At 49.4% G+C, this 16,927-nt stretch overlaps 2 protein-coding genes across 2 annotated transcripts in view; one reads left to right on the top strand and one right to left on the bottom strand.

Annotated features, from left to right (window-relative positions):
* Nucleotides 1–197: 197 nt before the first annotated feature.
* On the top strand, nucleotides 198–10,372 carry FAM118B (family with sequence similarity 118, member B). Its single transcript, XM_010581360.1, has 8 exons — nucleotides 198–246; nucleotides 4,367–4,444; nucleotides 6,568–6,820; nucleotides 7,204–7,431; nucleotides 8,714–8,842; nucleotides 9,197–9,482; nucleotides 10,128–10,187; nucleotides 10,292–10,372. Exons 2-8 carry the CDS (start codon nucleotides 4,374–4,376, stop codon nucleotides 10,303–10,305), a joined length of 1,041 nt encoding a protein of 346 aa, XP_010579662.1. The 5' UTR covers nucleotides 198–246; nucleotides 4,367–4,373; the 3' UTR covers nucleotides 10,306–10,372.
* Nucleotides 10,373–11,159: 787 nt separating this feature from the next.
* The window catches only part of SRPR (signal recognition particle receptor (docking protein)), a gene marked incomplete at its 5' end in the record, with an annotated part of 5,887 nt that continues 119 nt past the window's right edge, over nucleotides 11,160–16,927 (bottom strand). Inside the window, 12 exons of the mRNA XM_010581479.1 lie at nucleotides 11,160–11,943; nucleotides 12,285–12,383; nucleotides 12,513–12,676; nucleotides 12,753–12,966; nucleotides 13,062–13,234; nucleotides 13,325–13,411; nucleotides 13,705–13,823; nucleotides 14,020–14,126; nucleotides 14,470–14,623; nucleotides 15,125–15,278; nucleotides 15,414–15,574; nucleotides 15,691–15,854. Of these exons, the coding sequence (XP_010579781.1) occupies nucleotides 11,815–11,943; nucleotides 12,285–12,383; nucleotides 12,513–12,676; nucleotides 12,753–12,966; nucleotides 13,062–13,234; nucleotides 13,325–13,411; nucleotides 13,705–13,823; nucleotides 14,020–14,126; nucleotides 14,470–14,623; nucleotides 15,125–15,278; nucleotides 15,414–15,574; nucleotides 15,691–15,854 (1,725 nt within the window). The remainder of the gene's footprint in view (nucleotides 11,944–12,284; nucleotides 12,384–12,512; nucleotides 12,677–12,752; nucleotides 12,967–13,061; nucleotides 13,235–13,324; nucleotides 13,412–13,704; nucleotides 13,824–14,019; nucleotides 14,127–14,469; nucleotides 14,624–15,124; nucleotides 15,279–15,413; nucleotides 15,575–15,690; nucleotides 15,855–16,927) is intronic.

Genomic DNA, 16,927 nt, shown 5'->3' with positions numbered 1-16,927 from the left:
GGGGGTGAGCCCGAGGGGCGGCCACTTTATGGCGGGGATGGGGGGGGACGGACCCAACTTCACCTCAGCTCTGTGAGACACCCCCCACCCTGCGCCGTCGCCCTCTTGAAAATCCATTTTCTTGGGCGTTTGTCCCCCCGAGAAGGAGCCCCGGCCTCCTCCCTGCCTGCTGAAGTACGGTGTTCTTGCTTTTCCCTCAGGTTTAGCGTGAGAGGGGGCGAGGAGGGGGCACAGCGGAGAGGAAAGGTAAGGCTTCAAGGCGCCGGGCATCCCTGAAGGTGCAACCCCCGCTCCCCCTCGCCACCCTCGGCAGCATGTCTGGCCCGGTTTGCTTCCAAGAAATGCTCTTGGAAAGCCAGCTCTGTGTGCAGAATGGCCTGCTTGAGAGCCACCCCGCTGCCTCATCTGCTGGGGCTTAAATCGGGCAGACCGAAGGCAGCCTACATCTGAACGCCTTGGCCCGGCGCCTGTCAGACAATGCAGGCTCCTGTGTGTGAGTTTGTGGGGATGCAGGCCTCTTCCAGGCTTTGCTCTGTGAGTCCCTCTCGTTTTTCACAGAGCCGGTGGGAGCTCGAAGCACGTGGAGAATTGCAGCATTAAATAAAAACCTCTGGTGTAATTTTAACTCGCATCTGAGGAGGCTGAATCTTGTGTTCGTAACGTCGGCGCAAATAGAAACAGTGCTTGTTTTCCCTATGCTGCCGGTCCCCGTTATCCCTGAAGCCTTTCTGGGGCAGTTTTGACGAGCCGTGCGGGCCTGCTCCAATTGCAACTCCCATGTGGAGGGACAGAGCTTGGGAATCAGCCAGGGAAAACTCACAAACATCCTTCCAGATTCTTCTAGCTGACACATAGCGGGTTTTAAACTATAACATAACATTTGTCTTATCCCAACATCTTAAAGCCCCGTAATTTAAAAAGGAGATCTGAATTATGCCCTCAGTGGTGGTAGTTCTTCTCAGTACTCAAAGAAGCTAAAAATAATTAATGAGCAATGAATTTGTACTTGCTTCTTTATATAATTTGAGAGGGCTGTTCCAGAGAAGCCCCACTTCCAGCATTGAGCTGGAAGCGCACAGGTTTTACTTTGCTTAAGCTTTAAACGTTCAGGTGCAGGTGTAGCTTTACTTGTGTGTTAGCTGCTGAGCATGGAGACAGTCAAAGGGTGTCCGCAGTGACTTCCCCATCTCCTTTGGTGGTGAGTCAGCGGAGAAAACGTCTCATTAATTTCCTGGGGTGGTTCTGAAGGCTGGGGTCTGACGTTGACTGAGCGGGATAGTCTTGTTTTGTAGAGTTATGGCAAGGGTTTTATAAATACACACTCTGTGTGAGCGTCAGCATTAATTTAACATAGGCTTTCTTTAGGCGCTTGGGTTTGGCTGGGATACATCTTTGTGTTTTGGGCAGCTGGATGTGTCTTCTTTATACTACATATGGAATTGTTGTGGTTAGGTTTATTCAGTGTTGGCGACTTGGGCATCGTTTAAAGATAATGCTGAAATCTGTACCTCAAAGGCTTTAGGATAAATTAATTTATTTCTTCAGTGTGGAGGGTGAAGGAGAACGCTGCAAACCTATCCAGGGACTCTATAAGCACGGTACGATTAGTAAAAGCGATGAGAGACAGCGCTGTGACAGGATAACGGGGCAGCTGAGCCAAGAACCCACAGAGTTTGGTGTTTACGCTCTATCCGACTCCCTGTAGTCTAAATAGCTGGAAAGTTCCCAACATCTGGAGGAGGAAGACTGGAGAGAGGCTTCTTATCTTGTAAGTGCCCGTCGCTCCCTCTCCTTCATGGCACCTGCGTACATGGCATGGCCAGGTACTGCAGGGTCCCCTTGGCACTTTTTTTCCCTATGGCAGTGGTGCCATGCTCTGAGGTAACACTGTTTAATTTCAGTTACCTCGACTGTGCCAGCGTGATCTGTCCCCCTGGAGAGCAGAGCTTCTCCCCAGGCCTAAAATCTGGAGGTTAATGTTTCTTCTTCTCCAAGATTTGTTCTGAACAGAAATAAGAACATTTTTGGAGACAGAAGAAGACTAGACATTATTTCTGATGTTTGGGGTTTTTTTTCCTTTTTGGCTATCTGCATTAAATAGAAATGAATGTTGAAGTTCATTATATTAGACAACCATTTCTTGGTAGCTATAATTATAAAAGGTGGTTTTTCCTAAGTTCAGAATGACTTTTTAAATGTCCTTAGTGCTTTAGAGGCACTTAAAAATTGAACTGATGATTCCATTTCTGCTGTTTAAAGTAATGCAAATGTGTAGGATGAGCGAAATGGGAGCAGCGCTCAGGCAGGTGAACAAGCAAAATGGGGGAAGGCCTCGGCAGGAGTTTATAAACAGACTTGATATGTGAGACTTGGCAGGTAAATCTAAAGCTAATATAAACTTAAATTAGATCCCTAAACTAAGCCAGTGGAGAAAGTGGGGAAGGTTTTACCTTTGGCTACTAGGTGTGCTGCCTCAGAGGGGATTGAGGGCAGATCTGGACAGCAGTGGGAGTTCAGCATGTTGCTTTACACAAACTTCCTTCTTAAATATTCCAGTTAATGATGTTATGTGCTTTAGTCCTGAGCTCGTCTAAAGTGTCTTTGCATCATGAATTAAAATTTGGCTGGCTTTGTGGAAGCAGCCTGTTCTTCCAGAAGAATCACCTAATCCAAAATGAGAGATCTTGCTCCACTGGAAAGGAAAAAAAAGGGGGTTTTCCCCCTTGATGTTTTCCATCCTGACCGTGCTTGGCTGTATTCACTGGGGGTGAGTTTGATGTTACCGCCTGACTGATCATGTGTCTGACAGATTCTCCTGCCTCCCCGAGAGACACCGCTCCTGAGCAGATGTTTTTCCAGTGGTTTAACTCCCCGAAATGGTTCACCCCATGGCCTGACGCTTGCAGGCATTTGCAGGGCAGGAGGCTGCAGAGTTTCGTTGTCAGAACTTCGTCAAAGTGCTTTCGGGCTCGACGGCAGGTTGGAAAAACACAGGGTACAATGTTCAAAAGGGTGCGCAATGGAGGAGGCTCAGCCTTGCAAGCACGGAGGGTGTAAAACTGGGAGGTACAAGCAGTCGGCTGGAGCCTGGTTCCTCGCCTGCTAAATGCGTTTGAAACTTTTATCCGAAATCGGGGCTCTACAGTAAAATAAAAATCTGATTATTTGAGATGACAGGCAGCATATGCGAAGTGGTGTTTCAGGAGGCAGGTTGTGAAGACCAGCTCTCTGAGGTGTTATAATATTATTATACTATTGTTATAATAATGATGTATTATTATTGTAATGATAAAGTTTTCAGAAGTGAAAGGCTGGCAGCCATACTGTATCTGAGCATCTGCGAGAGTCGGTGTGCCCTGTTTTCATCATCCAGCATTGAAAGATGATGGATATCTAGATTTCTTAAATGATCCCTGCCAACGTTTGCAGCCCAGCTGAGATTTCATACCTGCAAAGAGTTGCCCTGTGTATCCCCTGTCAGTGCTGCTGCTTTGCTGCAGTGAAGCAATTGCAGGCATCTCACTCATAGAACAAACACTCAGATCTCACCAAGGCTGTAAAACCTGTAAAAAACTGTGATTTGGGGCCAGCAGCTCCTGCACAGCATTTCCTTCTGGCAAAAGTCTGCCTACCAGAATTTTTGCTGGACTCTTCATTACAATTGACAAGAAAAAATGGGTAAGGGTGAACAGTTCTGTCTGCTTTCTTTCCCTTTTAATAGTCTTATTTTGGAGAGGCAGAGTGGGAGAGGACCGTGTGCTGGTAGACCTTTTGTATTTTATGTCATGGGCTGTTGAAAGAGTTCTCAGACATAGAACTTCCTTTCCGTGGGCTTTAAGGTCACATCCCACCGCCTGTAGACGTATGGTGGGACGGATAATCCTTCCTTCATCACCAGACAATGAAATGCTCTCGGTGGCTTTCTGTAGCCAACAAAAATCTTTTTGTCTTTCTTCCCTCCCGCTGTTTTCCCAGCAGCAAGTTTGCTAACAGGCATGGCCTTGGAAGGGGGGGAGCTCGTGCTCCGAGATGTAGGCTCTCAGGCAAAGATGAATGGCCAAGGTGAAATGAAGGGTCTGGCAAACAGTGGTCTGCCAGTGGCGACTGCAACCCGGTTTTGTACAAAACAGCCCTACGATTTTATTGAGCTTCATTGTAAAGGAAGTTAAGGAGGTGGATGAGAGCTGCGGGGCAAAGTTCAGAAACAAAAAGGTGCAATTCTTGGTCTGAAGGTGATCTCGTAAAGATAACAAAACCCAGTATTTATCTGCCTCTGAAAAGCTGGCTCGAGAAAAAAACTGTGGTCTGTTCCACATCATGTTGCATGTATGTAGTGACTTTGCTTGTGGTGATTTGTCTACTATAGAAACTGGATGGCTTCTACCGTGAGCCTGGGTAAAGAAACATTGTTGGAAGATGGAATGCCACCTGCAAAAAAGCCCAGGTAAATTTAATTATACTCCAGTGAATGTCTTCTAATAATAAGAGCTTTTTCTGTAATCTTGCATTGTTCTTTAAAGAGCATGACACTTGGCACCAAGCTCCAGCAGTCATTTTGGTTGCTGATCCAAGAAAAGCACACTGTCTCTAGCCATGCCCTGTGTTTTCCTGTGGTGCATGGAACAAAGACCTTGATGCCCAGAACGTACTTTGCTGCTGGTTTTTTTCTTTTAACCCCTAAGCCAGGATGTGTGGTTGCACAGAAAACTGTTTTTTACTGTACCATCTCCTGATCGGTGTTAACCCTAGCTCAGGTCCTGTCCACACGTAGGGTCACGTCAGATGCGGTGGTCGTGCTTCTTCACTTGAGTTGAACGGCGGTTCCCAGGAGGACGGGCAATTACTCAAATTAGTACGATTTTGCTGTAGGTAAAGGCTAAATAATTCCACTCTGGAGGCTCCTCATACTAGTAAGTAAGTCGTCTTACAGTTCTCCAAGTGGGGACCTGAGCATGACACTAACTTGGGGCATAGCCACAATTCTTTCCGTCCAAGGTTGGTACTGTGGCTGCTGCGATAGCACAGGCTCAGAAATTAAGGCATTGCCATCTGCGAACGAGCAGCTAATTCATCTAGGGAGTTGTCTTCCACTAACCTGATTTATTTACGAGTTATGGAGGGCTGGAGAATAGTTTCTGTGAGGGAACCCTGGTCTCAAGGTTGATCCAGTGACTGTGGAATGAGCAGAAAAGAGGCTGGGAGATTATTTTTTCCTTGCTGAGGATATCAGGATAGAAACAAGGGTATTTATCAGCATGGGAACAAAATGCCTCTTTCAGAGGTGTTGCGTAGGATGTTAAGACTTGGGTATTTGTTATTATTTTGGACTTCAGTGCCTAGTTTTCTGGTTGTGTTTTTATACTAGCTTATTAGCATGAATACTAATTTATTCTTTGCATGTGAGGCTAGCAGTCCCAAAATTAAAACCCATTTATCGCCACTAACAGTGAAGACCTCCTAAAGAGAAGGGTTAACTTGTCTGTTTTTGTAGGCAGTAGTGGAGGGAAGGCAAAGCTCCATCTGCGTGGTGTCGGTTTCCTTTCCTCTTCTCACTAAATATCACGTGTTTGCAGATAAAAAACATTCCTTCCAAATGAGCTGCCTCTCTGGGCTGCTGCTTCCATCCACTGGGAAGCTGCAGCCAGTCCTCTGCTTCAGAAAAGCAGCTTGACACTAGGCAAGGCATGATGAGAAGCACATCTGCTTAATAAATAATAAACGTCAAATTTAAAAGCACTGTGCAGGTATAAAGCTAGGAAAATAAGGAAGAGGGGAGGAGGAGGAAGGAGAATATAGCCACGCAGCACTTTCGTGAGACTCTTTCCATCATCTGGGTTTCCAAAAGATTGGCCTCGAGCATCCCGCTTATGTTGCAAGCGTGACAGGGAAGGGATTTCTAGTACAGCAACATCCCACTGAGGGGTCTTCTCAGCAAAGAGGGGCCAGGAGCTGGGAGGAAGCCTCCGCTTCCTTCCTTTTGTGCTGGGATGAATGGGGCTGCTGTCTTCAGGCCCCTCTTTAGCACCTTATTTATAGCAGGCGCAGTCACGGTTGTGTTGACTCCCCAGCGTGGGGGTCCTATGCATGCTTTGTCTCAGTGCGTAAAGAGTATGTATGTGTCTCTACAGCCATTGACAACATATTCCATGTTGCTCACCACACCTTTTTCACTGTCTCCAGCCTTTCTGCTAGCTTCCAGGTAACTATTATTAACAAGACCTCCCTTATTCCAAATTTTCATGGGATTAGCTTTGCTTTGGAAGTATTCCTGGGCAGTATTGACTTCCCCAGTAACTGTCTCGGTAACAGACTCAATTGCCAAATATGTTGTAATTACATACCTGGTAATTGTGGGCATTTGTGATGTTGATCCACGGAGCAGCGCGCTGTCTTTGAAGGATACTGAGCTGTTCCTTTCAGCCTCTGTTTACCAGAGGACCGTAATGGACATGTTGACTCAAAATTTAGGCAGAGGGTACCTCCTTTGTCCACGGTCTGCATGTTCCGCGACCCGAGACATCCTTCCATCTACCATGGTACCAGCTATGCTACTTTCTCCTCCCGCAGGAAGCTGTTGCCAAGCCTCAAAACCAAGAAGCCTCGGGAACTTGTATTGGTGATCGGGACAGGAATCAGTGCAGCAGTTGCTCCCCAGGTCCCAGCACTGAAGTCTTGGAAGGGGTTAATCCAGGCCCTCCTGGATGCTGCTATTGACTTTGATCTGCTGGAAGATGAAGAGAGCAAACGGTTTCAGAAGTGTCTCCATGAAGACAAGAACTTGGTTCATGTTGCCCACGACCTTATCCAGAAGCTGTCTCCGGTGAGTGTGCTTGTAGCACTGTACGTAAATATTTGGTACCCTGCCCCGAGCATGGGATTTGGCTTTTGGAAATGGCCAAATTTGATTCTCCAGCATGCCCCCATCTCCAGTGATTCCTCTGTCTACAAGGAACCATAAGTGCACAAGTGCAGTTACTGTGCCAGAGACATAACTCTGCTGTGGACACCAGCTTTTGGGTATTTCACTCGGGTATGCTGGGCGGGGGGAGTAGCTGCCTCAGTGCAATATGTGCTCTGTGTTAACCTTGCAAGGACCTATAGCTTTGCGGAGGTCTTCGAGAAATAAGCGGGTAGTTTTTAGTTGAGTCGTTTGGCACGAAGTGTTACAAGAAGCCTGATTCTGATATTAATCTGTCTCCTCAGCGCACAAGCAATGTTCGCTCAACCTTTTTCAAAGACTGCTTATATGAGGTGTTTGATGACCTGGAATCTAAAATGGAAGATTCTGGGAAGCAGCTGCTTCAGTCTGTGCTTCACTTAATGGAAAACGGGGCACTTGTGTTAACCACAAACTTTGATAACCTGCTGGAACTGTACGCAGCACACCAGGGGAAGCATCTGGAATCTCTTGACCTGACTGATGAAAAGAAGGTAAACGATGATGATTCTATTTTTTTTTTCTGTCAGGGCTGAGCTGAGACAACACTGGACAGTGGCAGCTGCGGGATGTGCCCTCATGCCTGCGTAAGGGGATTGTAACGTTCATAGTAATTTAAATGATACTAGACAAACATTTGGGGCAGTGAGCAGAGGAATGAAGACGAATGCTCATTTCTGAAACACTGTGCCTGCTGGCTGACATCCATTGCTCAGGAGGAGCCCTTAAGCCTGGTGTTTCTTTGATCTCTGTCCTTGAAACTTCTGGCTTGGCCTTGCTGAAGTACTGCAAGCCTTGCTTCCACATAAGGCTTGGGTGGACGTTTCTAACCGACACAGGAAACTCCGTGTGAGACGCAAAGCTGACCTTTCTATTTTTATAATGTGCTGCAGAGTCCTTTTTGTGATAGAGCGTTTTTGGGGCTGTAGCCTTCGAGGCTTCCCTCTTGCTCCGTGTCCTCTTTCTGAAACTGTCAGATGGCTCCTGCTGGGTCACTTTGTGTGTTCCAGCTTCTTCTGCCATGCTCTTGTATTTGTAGCCGCTCGCTTCACACAAGCCTCCCTCCTTTTGCCCCAGCCCTTCAGGCAGGCAGAAAATCAGACTGTGAAACCCTCAGCTCTTCGCCACCTGCCCACCTTGTCTTTCCATTGTGGGTTTTACTGGTGGAGAGCATCTTGTTCTTCTGTTTGCTTGTTAAACACGCCACATGTAGGTGCTGTGCAGTACTTGGTCTCTTTCCATTCTGACTCATTTCTGTGCTTCACGTTTCCTGCGTGACCTCTTAATCTACACGGCTGGAAGTACTTACAGTGTTACAAATAAGCATTCTAATTATTGCAAGCTTAAACGAGCTAAGGTCTGCAGGAGTAAACCAAGAGCCTCGGAAGTGGCTTTCTGAAATGAAGGTCAGCTGTTGAGCTCCCTCAGAGTTTCTCAGAGCCTGGAGGGGCCAAGAAATAAAACTTTGTAGGCTTGAGAAACATGCTGGCATAGTATTTATAGAGTTTTTCCCTTTTTTCTGCTGAGTCCAGTGTATTGATTCAGTCTCTTCCCATCGCATTCGCCGTTCAACTGAAGTGTTGACCCAAACAAGCGCCGTAGGCTGTAGTCATGGGCCGTGATGTAGAGGCTGATGGACTCATAACCTCTTGAGGAGATAAGATGGGGAAGAAGCTGCCTCTTTGAAACACTTCCCCAAAATGGCATTTTTAACAGCACCATGGAAGCTGACACGATGCACTCGCTAACATTTCTGGAGGGGTTTGTTTTGTGCAGGTGCTGGAGTGGGCACAAGAGAAGAGGAAGCTTAGCGTCCTGCATATCCATGGCGTTTACACCAACCCCAGCGGCATAGTGCTCCACCCGGCCGGGTACCAGAATGTGCTGCGCAACACGGAGGTCATGGTGAGGCAGCCTTCCCTTCCCTCTGCGGGACATGCTGGGGGGTCCCATACGTTGTGTGTATACATCTCCCGCTTCCCTGGCATGCCCATACGTTAACCAGGCATAGACTCAGCTGAGTTTAAAGACTGAGCTTCACACAGGGTGGTGGGAGAGTCCTTAATTTTGTGAAGTAGAAGAGGAGGGATGGATTCTCTAGCCTGCTAAGCTGCAAAAACACCTCACCACACTTGTGTTGAGGACGATTGAGTGATGGCAGTCCTGCAGAGCCTCATCAGTGATCAGGCAGGTGCTGTCTCTTGTGCCATGTGAAGATAAAGCTTGCCTTGACTGAGAACATCTTTCCCTTTTTTAAAGCGAGAGATTCAGAAGCTGTATGAAAATAAGTCATTCCTGTTCTTGGGCTGTGGTTGGACTGTTGATGACACCACGTTTCAGGCCCTGTTTTTAGAGGCTGTCAAGCACAAGTCAGACCTGGAGCACTTCATGCTCGTACGGAGGGGAGATGTGGATGAGTTCAAGAAGCTCCGTGAGAACATGCTGGACAAAGGGATTAAAGTGATTTCCTACGGAGATGAATACGCAGACTTGCCTGAGTACTTTGAGAGGCTGACGAGCGAGATCGCCATGCGGGGTCGAACAGGTACAGGGGTTACGGGCTGTGCGGGATGGCTGTCTGCGTACATCCACCATCTCCACACTTACCTCGGGGATCCTGTCATATGACAGCACAGATCTTGACTGTCACCGTGGACTTTGGAGTGTAGGCACTGTTAATAGGCCCTCTTCTCTATGCTATATTATTCCATAAGATTTTTTTTTTCCCAAAAAAATTGTCTGCAAGTGTAACCAAATTTGGGGCTTGCTTTTACAAAATCACTGTATGTTCTTGTAGTTTAAACAGCTCTGTTGCTTCCCACGCATCCAAACATTATTTTTCATGTGCAGCTGCAGTTGTTTATTCCCTTTCTTAGTGAATGGTAAGAGCATTTCAGTCTCGCTGACCTTCGTGCTACTCAGCCTGAGCTAATGCTTTAACATACACAAGATCTCACTAATAAATCATAAAAATGGGGAAAAGTGAGTTTGCTAGCCAGAGCCTTGCCGGCATACGTTCTGAGGGGTAAAACCCAGCCAGGAAAGCCTGTCGCATGAAACTACTGCACGTGGGCAGCAGGCCGCCCACGTTGCTTGGGAGCACTTGCTGGTTGCGCAGGGGCTCCCCATGTCTGTGCAGTCACCTCGGGGTTGCCTTTCCAGCTGGTTGTTGCTCTCTGCTCTCTCCTAGGTGTGCCTAAGGAGGGACAACAGCTGAACGGCTCTGCCACTGCCCACACCGAGATAAAAGGTGAGACTCTCCCGAGCTGCGAGAGGCTTTCTAGCCCCTTTGCAACTCCCTGGGAGTCCAGCGGCCTCTCTGGCAGGTTCGGAAGAGCCTTTACTTTCCCACAGGATGCAGCACTTGAGCATCAGCCTCACCCCAGGACCTGTGCCGCAGCAGGGTCTCCCTAAGCCAGAGCCAGCAGCTCCCAGGAAGGCCTGCATGATTTAAGGCCAGTCTAGGGGAAGAGCAAAGCCCACTGCTGTCAAGCCGCTGCCCACACGCACCGAGCTGAGCCGGGACACTTCAGGCGTGAAACAGGGGCCGGAGCAGAGCCTCCTCGGATGGACACGCACCTGGTTTAACGTAGTAGTTGTCTTTTTATCGAGGTTGCGTGCGCCTGGGGAGCGTGTTCTCCCCAAGGGAGCTGCAGCTGCCTCTAATTTCATACCTAGTGCTTTTGTATTCTGTACTTTCAATTAAAAAAATGAAACTTGAGCGGTTTTGTTTTTTTTTTACTTGAAGCTCTAGTTTTCTAGTCCTGTCTTTATACTGTACAGTATTTTGTATGTTGAAGCTTGTATTAAAGGCCTGTTCACATAACGTTTGGCTGGTGTGTGATTTACATGCCCTCTCAAACACCTCACACAGGCAGGAGTTTGTCTTCCCACCCCGCCCTGCCCCCAGAAGGAAATAGGGCCTGGCTGGAGGCAAGTTATTTATACACAGAGAACAAATTATGAAGTTTATTTTATATAAATTATGTCTCTTAGCAGACAGCATTCAATTTATTGCACTATAGCACATCTGCGATACAGAGCTACAAGACATCGTAAGAGTTTTGTATTATTCAGTGTAGCACTTCAGACCGGGATCAAGAGGCACTCGAAGGGGGGGGGGGGAGAAAGGGTGCAGGAAAGCAGCAAGCAGCCACTGTTATCTACCAGTATTAATTTTTTTTTTTCCTTTTTTACCAGCAAATAACGCTAAGGCCAGCAGGCAGGAGCCACACAGGAGCACACTGCCTTCCTTCTCCAGCTGCAGTTAGCGTTATCGGACCAAGGTGCCGCAGCTCTCCAGATCCTGCCCAAATACACGGTGTCCAGGTACCCTGCTCTGGTGTCCCGGTGACGACAGAAACGGGGACCTTAAGGCAATTTAGCATCTCCCCTCCAGCCCAGTGCAGGCCGTCGCCATTTTTGGTTTATCAGCTTCGGTGGAGCTACTGCTAGCAGCGACAGTAACAGCCAGCTCATCTAACGCTGCCACTCAGCAGCGGCTATCCTGCTTGCCCCGACAAAAGTCACTCCTGCATCTTCCCTAAGCTGGTCTAAAAGTCAAAAGCAGCTCAAAAAAGTGCCTTCAAACCCCCCAAAAAGCACAGCAGGTCCTCACGCTACCTGCCCCTCCCCATGCGGCACGAACAATACAAAGCTCTGGATTCAGCCTCCTCGCGCGGGAGCCTGCGTCACTTAGAACAGAATGAAGGAACCCAGGGGAAGGGCTTTTGCTGGATAAAAGGAGTTTTATCCAAAAAAAGTACCCCTCGTGCTGGTATCCCTTCATTCTGTTCTGTGCTACACGGGAAAGACTAGTCGGTAACGGGGTAAAGCATGTTCTTCTCGGACATCTGCAAACAGCGATTTGGTGGGTTTTAGGCCTTCATGAGCGCTGCGACCACGGCCTTGGCATTAAGGCTTCGCAGATCACAGTAAGTTTGTCCAGTACCAACGAAAACGATGGGCTTGCTTGTGATGTAGGTCATGGAGATGGCGGCGCCGACCTGCCGAGGACAACAAGCACCATTAGCCTGCAAATCCACTGCTACACCCTCAGGGAAACACGTCAAAAAGCTTGTCAAACATTCAGCCTCCTCCTGCTTTCCGATCTGTACAGTCCCTATACGTCCCGCTGGGGTAACGCGTATAAACCAAGAGCCCTCACAGCCCTGTTGTCCACATGCACTGAAATCAGACTGCTGTGTTTTGTTTAAATGGCTTGAAAGCAGGGAACAGTGTCCGGAACAGCGCAGAAGTGCCCCGTGTTTTGACAGTTCCTTTCTCTCCCCCTCTGGTCACCAGCAGGAAGCTCTGTGGTGCAGAGTCATCTTGACGGCCTCCTTACCTTGTCATCGATGGTATCGAACTTGGTGAGGACAATCCCGTCAATGAGCCGCGGTGTCTGGGCCATGGAATGATCAGCCAGGGCCTTGTTGAACTTGACCTGAGGGAGAGAATGGATCTAAGAAACGCATTTGTGGCGCTGCCTCTGTCCAAATCTCCTGATGAAACCTACAGAAGCGGGTTTTTTTCCACCCCTCAATCTTTCAGGAAACAAATCCTCGGCACTCACCAGCTGATCCACAGCCTCATTTCCCACCAGGGCTTCCCCAACAAACAGGACCAGGTCGGGAGCGTTGACAGCAATGAGTTTGGCCAGTGCCGTCATCAAGGGAGCATTGTCCTGCATGCGGCCCGCCGTGTCCACCAGGACCACGTCAAAGCCCTGGTTCCGAGCTGGGGAGATGAGGAGGCAAACTTAAGCAGGACGCTCCCCCGAAACAGCATCTCCCACCACCGGTTTTCCACTTACCGTAAGAGATGGCCTCCATGGCAATCCCCGCAGCGTCCTTGCCGTAGCCCTTCTCGTAGAGCTGCACCATGGTCCGCCCGCCGTGGCTCTCTGGGGGATGCAGGGCATTGAGACGACGCGTGTGGGTGCGGAGCTGCTCCACCGCTCCCGCGCGGAAAGTGTCACAGGCGGCGATGAGGACGCTGAAACCGTTCTCGATGAGCCAGAATGAGATCTGCAGGCGGCAAGAGATGGAAAAAAAAGCCCATTACCAGCCACAGCCTGACCTCATCACCCCAGTCCCAGAGAGCCAGGAGGATCATGTCCTACCTTGGCCAGGTTGGTGGACTTCCCAACACCGTTGACGCCACAGAAAGTGACCACGTAGGGTCGGCAATGACGCTGCGCGTCCATGACATCACGGAGTACATCCACACGGCGCTGGGGCTGCAGGATCTGCACGAGAGCCTCCTGCAGGGCCTGCTTCACCGTCGAGGTCACCGCTGGGAAGAAGGAGATGGAAAGAGAACCAGTCATGCCTGGGGAACACTCCTGAGCCCAAAACATAAGCAGGAGGCCACGCGGCCACTTACTGGTGAATGTTCCCATCACCTTCCCTTCCAGTTTCTTAGCCACCGATTCACAGAGCTGCACTGCAATCTCAGCTGCCACGTTTTTTGCTTCAAGAAAGAGATAGAGAGAGGGGAGTTAGCGCTGCTGAGGAGGTTACACACACCGGATGCCGGCATCAAGGGAAGGATGGAGTCAGCGTGCAGGATCCCCACCAGGCTAGACTGTTGCCCCCCCTTTTTGATGCGCTGTCAAGGGCTCCCCAGAGGCGAGACAGGAACCCGCCACAGTAACTGTGGGCAAGAATGGCTCGAACTGTGGGTGCTACCCCACACCGGGGCCCACCTGATGGAGCGCAAGAAACCACCTCAAACCAACCCCCTCACAGCAGATCCAGACGTACCGATCAAGTGATCCTTCATCTTCTCCAGTACAGGGTCCATGTCCTCTCTCGTCAAGCTCTTGGAGCCCACCAGGCCTTTCAGCATGCCAAACATGCCCCCCAGGCCACCCTTCTTTGTGCTGCAGAGAAGCAAAGGAGTTCACCTTTAGGTTTGAGGAGCGAGTCATGTAGGTCACGCAACGGCCAGATGCAAGAAGAGCCCACCACGCAGCTGACAAACACACCAGTTTGTCCCCAGCTGTGTTACTGGTTAGACGGGAAGATTAGTTACAGGAGAGAAATTAAGGAGCACGCAGGGGCTGCAGGAGCCTTTACCTGGGTTTCGAAGGGTTCTGAATAACCTTCTCCTCTTCCACTTCATCATCGCTTTCGTACTCAAGGTCGTAGAGGCGGCCAGGTTCCCTATTTCGATCCCCCAGGGCCTGCGAGAGGGGAAAAGATGCATCCTGAAAAAATCAGCAACCGCTTACCATCATCTCCCCCTGCCCGCTTTCGCCGTCACAGGCAGGCAACAACAGTTATCGTCAGCAGCAGAGGCACCTCTGCAGAGATCTTTGCCACAAGGGCTCAGCAGGTTGATCCCACCTAGCGCTGCTTGCAGCTGGAGAAAAATACTCTCTGGGCAGCAGCTTTATGGGCTGGGCGCCGTGATCCCCATTTCTCATACCTTCTCGGCCAGCCATGGAGACCAGGCTGGGTTTGCAATGCCCAGCTGAACCCAGAACAATGCACTAAAGCAGACACAGCGATCTGAGTTTTCCTTACTATATCAGGATCAAATTCCTCCACGGGACAAGCCTCCGTGCTTCCGTTGGTAGCGGAGTTACTGTAATCGAGTACTTTGGCATTAGAGTTACCCAGATCCCACACTCGGGGCTTCTTCCCCTTCTCCTTCTGTGCCTCGGGCTTTGGAGATTTGCTGAAATAAAGACCAGAAACACATGTTGTTCAGTGCAGGGAAGCAGCAGCTATCGCCTCCTTAGAAGGTGTGAAAATTAAAAGCCCAGATTACCCAAAAAGGGAAAAATTAAGGCTAAACCTGGCTGATTCAGTCTCTGGAGTTTATTTATCTGAACTTTAACCCTCTATCAGACCACTTTACCTCGAGCCAGACATCGATGCGCCGCTGCTCTTTGCTCACAGCAGGAAAGCCTCACCAAAAAGAGGTCTGGACCTCTCCCAGGCACACGCTGGGTTTTTGGGTCTCCTCAGGCTCTATTACCCCTCCAGGACCCCCCAGCGTGCCCTCTCCCAGTCTTTTCAGCAAGCAGAGAAAAAAGGAAAAGGGAAATAAGATCTGGGAAAGCAAGATCTGACTTCCAGGGGTCACTGAAGGAAGGAGACATTCGGCTATGGCCAAGGGACACCAGGAAGAGCTGGTTTGCAGCACAGGTAGACTGACCACGTCGTCGTTACCCACCTGGACTTCTCCCCTGCTTTCATGTGTCTCTTGAAAAATTCCTCCCGGTTCTTTTGCAGGATTTCATCCTTGGTCAATTCCTCCCTGTCCCCGGCTGTGGAGGGCTGCTTGTCACCCACAGATGCTTTACCGGGTGCTGCAACAGCTTCAGTTCCTGACGGAAAGAGCCCCGACATGAGCTCAGACCAGCGTCTGGGTGCTACGAAAGGACTGGGAAAGCGCAGGCTGGGACACAGAGCTCTGGAATATTTATTTCCCCCCCCGCCATACATCTTTCCTATCAACTCACCCTCTTTCTTGGAACCTTTGTTCTTCTTGTTCTTGACTTTCTCCTTTGGTTTCTCCCCTCGGGTTTCTATCATACACTTGACAGTCTTCTGGGACTTGAGAGACTGCTCAAACGTCTTCATTACCGTGGGAGCTCGGACTTTACTGCTCTCCTCTGCATCCCTGCGGGGAGGTGGCCTGTTAGCCTGATTTTCGGCTCTGCCCCTCCCCTCCACATCCCCCACCCCCCATTTATCTCTGCTCTAAATGGAAATGAGAGAAAAATCAGGTTCTGCTACCGGAGAAGGCGCATAAAGTCATCTTTAAAATCAAAGGTGCCATTTAGGAGGCCCAGGGTGCCTTTCTGCTGGAACTCATTGCGATACTTGTCTCTGAACTCCTTATGAACGTCGTCTATCAACTTGTCGACGTAGGTTAGAGTCAGGATCTTCTGAAACCCCACCTGCAAAGAAGCACAGCAAAAAGATGTTGCTCTTTCAGCTAATTTAACTGCAGCATCTAGCTGGCAAGGAATCAAAAACCTCTCCATTTAATACGGAGCTCTTTAATTTCGGCCGGCTTCAGTTTTCCAGTCTGACTTCCCAAGCTTTTAATATGCTCTCAAAAAGGAAAAAAAAAAAGGCACAGCCCAGAGCTTCGCTTTACAAGGCGACACCAATAAAAATGGGTTGACTGTTTCATGGCAACAAAGACATGTAGCGAAAGACCAGAAAGCCTTTTGCTTATCTTTAAGTACACAACGAAGGCTGTGTGGATTTATAGAGATAAAGTACTGAAAGGAAGAGCATTAAAATAGATCCTAAAGTAAAGCTGATGACAGGTTCCTGGCTTTTTTTAAATAGATCTGGTCAAAGTAAAAAGTTTTATTAGCATGTAGCAGCCTGTACAGTTTCTATGTGAGGTTTAATGAGTTTTAATCCTATCGCAGATGATTAAAATAAACTGCTACCACAGCGGCGTATGACCCAGAGACACCCACATCCACCCACCAAGTCCATGGAGCTCCCCAGGGAGGAAGCACACAGGAGCGGGCTACGCTGGGATCACCGCTCGATTCCCCCCCCCGAGGCTCTTCTGGAGCCAGGAATGACGAGACCCGCGTCACACCTCCTCATCCCCCAAAATCCCAGAGCCAGAAGGAGGTAACCCAGTTCTGGGAGTCGAGGTACAGCCCTGCGCAATTAAAACATCCGTTTGCTGAGACCACCACAAGCTGATAACGGTTCTCTCTCTCTCTTCAGACCGGATTAACGCTAACTCGGGGGCGATTTTTCCTAACGAAGGCACCGGGAAAAACCTTCGCGTTATCGCCGCGCGAGCTGCCCCTTTTCCCAGGCAGCGCGGACGAAGCCTCCTCGCCACGTCAGCCCCCGCTCTCCCCGAGATTTTAGGGAGGCCGCGGAAAACCTCACCCCTTCGGGAAGGCATTAAACGGCTTTTTTTCACCCCTTTTCTGGGACAATCTCCCTCCCTCAGCGTTTTGGGGTACCCTGGGGGGGGGGGGCCCCACCCGCC

The sequence above is a fragment of the Haliaeetus leucocephalus genome, unplaced genomic scaffold (assembly GCF_000737465.1).
Source record: "Haliaeetus leucocephalus isolate CR32 unplaced genomic scaffold, Haliaeetus_leucocephalus-4.0 Scaffold773, whole genome shotgun sequence".
NCBI classification, from domain to species: domain Eukaryota; kingdom Metazoa; phylum Chordata; class Aves; order Accipitriformes; family Accipitridae; genus Haliaeetus; species Haliaeetus leucocephalus.
The sequence above is the reverse complement of the archived record's forward strand: the minus strand, read 5'-3'. Positions and strand labels throughout refer to the sequence as shown.

What these genes read in the sequence shown, in the direction of transcription:
- FAM118B (XM_010581360.1), top strand. Translation starts at nt 4,374, where the DNA reads ATGGCTTCTACCGTGAGCCTGGGTAAAGAAACATTGTTGGAAGATGGA. An exon ending in CCACCTGCAAAAAAGCCCAG is followed by an intron (nt 4,445 to 6,567) that starts GTAAATTTAATT and finishes CTCCTCCCGCAG; the next exon opens with GAAGCTGTTGCCAAGCCTCA. An exon ending in ACCTGACTGATGAAAAGAAG is followed by an intron (nt 7,432 to 8,713) that starts GTAAACGATGAT and finishes TGTTTTGTGCAG; the next exon opens with GTGCTGGAGTGGGCACAAGA.